Here is a 2,278-nt window from a genome sequence, read left to right as displayed (position 1 = left end):
AAACTCTGGTAGTTAAACCCTGGTAGTTAAACTCTTGTAGTCAAACTCTGGTAGTTAAACCCTGGTAGTTAAACTCTGGTAGTTAAACCCTGGTAGTTAAACTCTTGTAGTCAAACTCTGGTAGTTAAACCCTGGTAGTTAAACTCTTGTAGTCAAACTCTGGTAGTTAAACCCTGGTAGTCAAACTCTGGTAGTTAAACTCTTGTAGTCAAACTCTTGTAGTCAAACTCTGGTAGTCAAACTCTGGTAGTCAAACTCTGGTAGTCAAACTCTGGTAGTCAAACTCTGGTAGTCAAACTCTGGTAGTTAAACCCGGGTAGTTAAACCCTGGTAGCTAAACCCTGGTAGCTTACCCCTGTAGTTAAACCCTGGTAGTTAAACTCTTTTACTTAAACCCTGGTAGTTAAACCCTGGTAGTTGACCCCTGGTAGTTAAACCCTGGTATTTAAACCCTGGTAGTTGACCCCTGGTAGTTAAACCCTGGTATTTAAACTCTTGTAGTCAAACCCTGGTAGTCAAACCCTGGTTTTTAAACTCTGGTAGTCAAACTCTGGTAGTTAATATCTGGTAGTTAAAATCTGGTAGTAAGACCCTGGTAGTTAAACCCTGGTATTTAAACCCTGGTAGTTAAACCCTGGTAGTTGATCCCTGGTAGTTGATCCCTGGTAGTTAAACCCTGGTATTTAAACTCTGGTAGTCAAACTCTGGTAGTTAAACCTGGGTAGTTAAACCCTGGTAGCTAAACCCTGGTAGCTTACCCCTGTAGTTAAACCCTGGTAGTTAAACCCTGGTAGTTAAACCCTGTAGTTAAACTCTGGTAGTCAAACTCTGGTAGTTAATATCTGGTAGTTAAAATCTGGTAGTTAAACCCTGGTAGCTAAACCCTGGTAGTTAAACCCTTGTACTTAAACCCTGGTAGTTAACCCTGTAGTCAAACTCTGGTAGTCAAACTCTGGTAGTTAAAATCTGGTAGTAAGACCCTGGTAGTTAAACCCTGGTAGTCAAACTCTGATAGTTAAACTCTGTAGTGAAACCTTGTAGTTAAACCCTGTTATGCCAACCATGCTGCACTGGGATTCCTGATCACTGGTGCCAGAAGATTATTGATTCCATGCTTCAAGGGAAATAAGCAGTTCTCGGAAAATTGATGCTTATGCAATGAATAATAGTCCAATGATTGTGAGGAAAAACATTTTTGTTTCACACATGAAGCTTTTTAACCCTTTAAAAGTCGCTCTAGGGCCCACTGGTGGGCAATGGCTAGTTAATGGGTTAAAGAACATGCAGAAACTGCAGCCTGGTGTTCATTTAGTGAGGATAATCTAGATCATTTCTCTTTCCTGCTTGATTTGGAGCAGAATGCTGTGTTCCCATATGTTTGTGTGTAGAGACATGCCTTTGCTTTGAATACAAATATAGAACCATTTAAAAAGCTCCTTTAGCTCCAGAGGAACTCAATCTACACACAATGAGGAGCAGTACTGACCATATTCCTGGTTGAGCCCCCACAGCTTGATCTTGTTGGCTTCATGTTGGGCCTTCTTCTTCAGCCGGCAGGCCCTGAAACCCAGGAAATTAAGACACAGTCACTCACTGGAGCTGCTAGCTCTGCGCTTTTCTCTTTTCAGTCTTTTCAGTTCAGATGATTATAAGCTAACATCAGTGGGAAAAGAAAAGGGTGAGCTTATCATTTAGGCTTAAACACATTCAGATTTTGGTTGTTAAGTTGAGGAACCAACAACAAGGATCTTTCAGGTTTGGACATTTTACACTTCAGAAGTTTAAAGTACTAGAGGCACTCTAACCACTGGAGATGAGAGGATAACAAAATCTCCTCTTTTCCACAACAACACCCACTTTAAACCTCTCTCACAATCTCTCAGTCGAGAGACGAGTGAGAAGGAAACTCATCATGAAATCATTGAAACTGTCATCTTCACCCATCAAATTCAGTGGGTGGGATTAGAGCTGCTTCCATAGAATTTCAGAAAAGTAAAAAAAAAAAACAATCCACTGGACTTTGTTTCCAAGTTTGAAGACATTTCTCTCCCCATCCAAGACGTTTTTTCAATTCAAAATGTCAGAAATAGTGTGGATATTGAGGCTTTATAGAGAGAACCGCAAACAAAGCCTTGTTTTTTATTTCATTTATTTATAGCACCTTGCGTGGAAAATATCCAGCCTCTATATCCCTCCAATTAGTTAAAGGGATAGTTCGGTATTTTTGACATGAATCTGTATGGCATCCCCATCACCAGTGTCATGCAATCACACTGAC

General features: G+C 40.5%; 1 protein-coding gene across 4 annotated transcripts in view; it reads right to left on the bottom strand.

Moving 5' to 3' along the window:
- The window catches only part of LOC107081950 (CREB3 regulatory factor-like), a 59,559-nt gene that overhangs the window by 12,393 nt on the left and 44,888 nt on the right, over window positions 1-2,278 (bottom strand). For all 4 annotated transcript variants that reach the window (XM_015370335.1, XM_015370337.1, XM_015370336.1 and 1 more), the window contains one exon: window positions 1,487-1,560. In XM_015370335.1, coding sequence (XP_015225821.1) covers window positions 1,487-1,560 — 74 coding nt within the window. The remainder of the gene's footprint in view (window positions 1-1,486; window positions 1,561-2,278) is intronic.

This window comes from Cyprinodon variegatus, unplaced genomic scaffold, assembly GCF_000732505.1.
Source record: "Cyprinodon variegatus isolate N-32 unplaced genomic scaffold, C_variegatus-1.0 Scaffold45, whole genome shotgun sequence".
Lineage (NCBI taxonomy): Eukaryota > Metazoa > Chordata > Actinopteri > Cyprinodontiformes > Cyprinodontidae > Cyprinodon > Cyprinodon variegatus.
The sequence above is the reverse complement of the archived record's forward strand: the minus strand, read 5'-3'. Positions and strand labels throughout refer to the sequence as shown.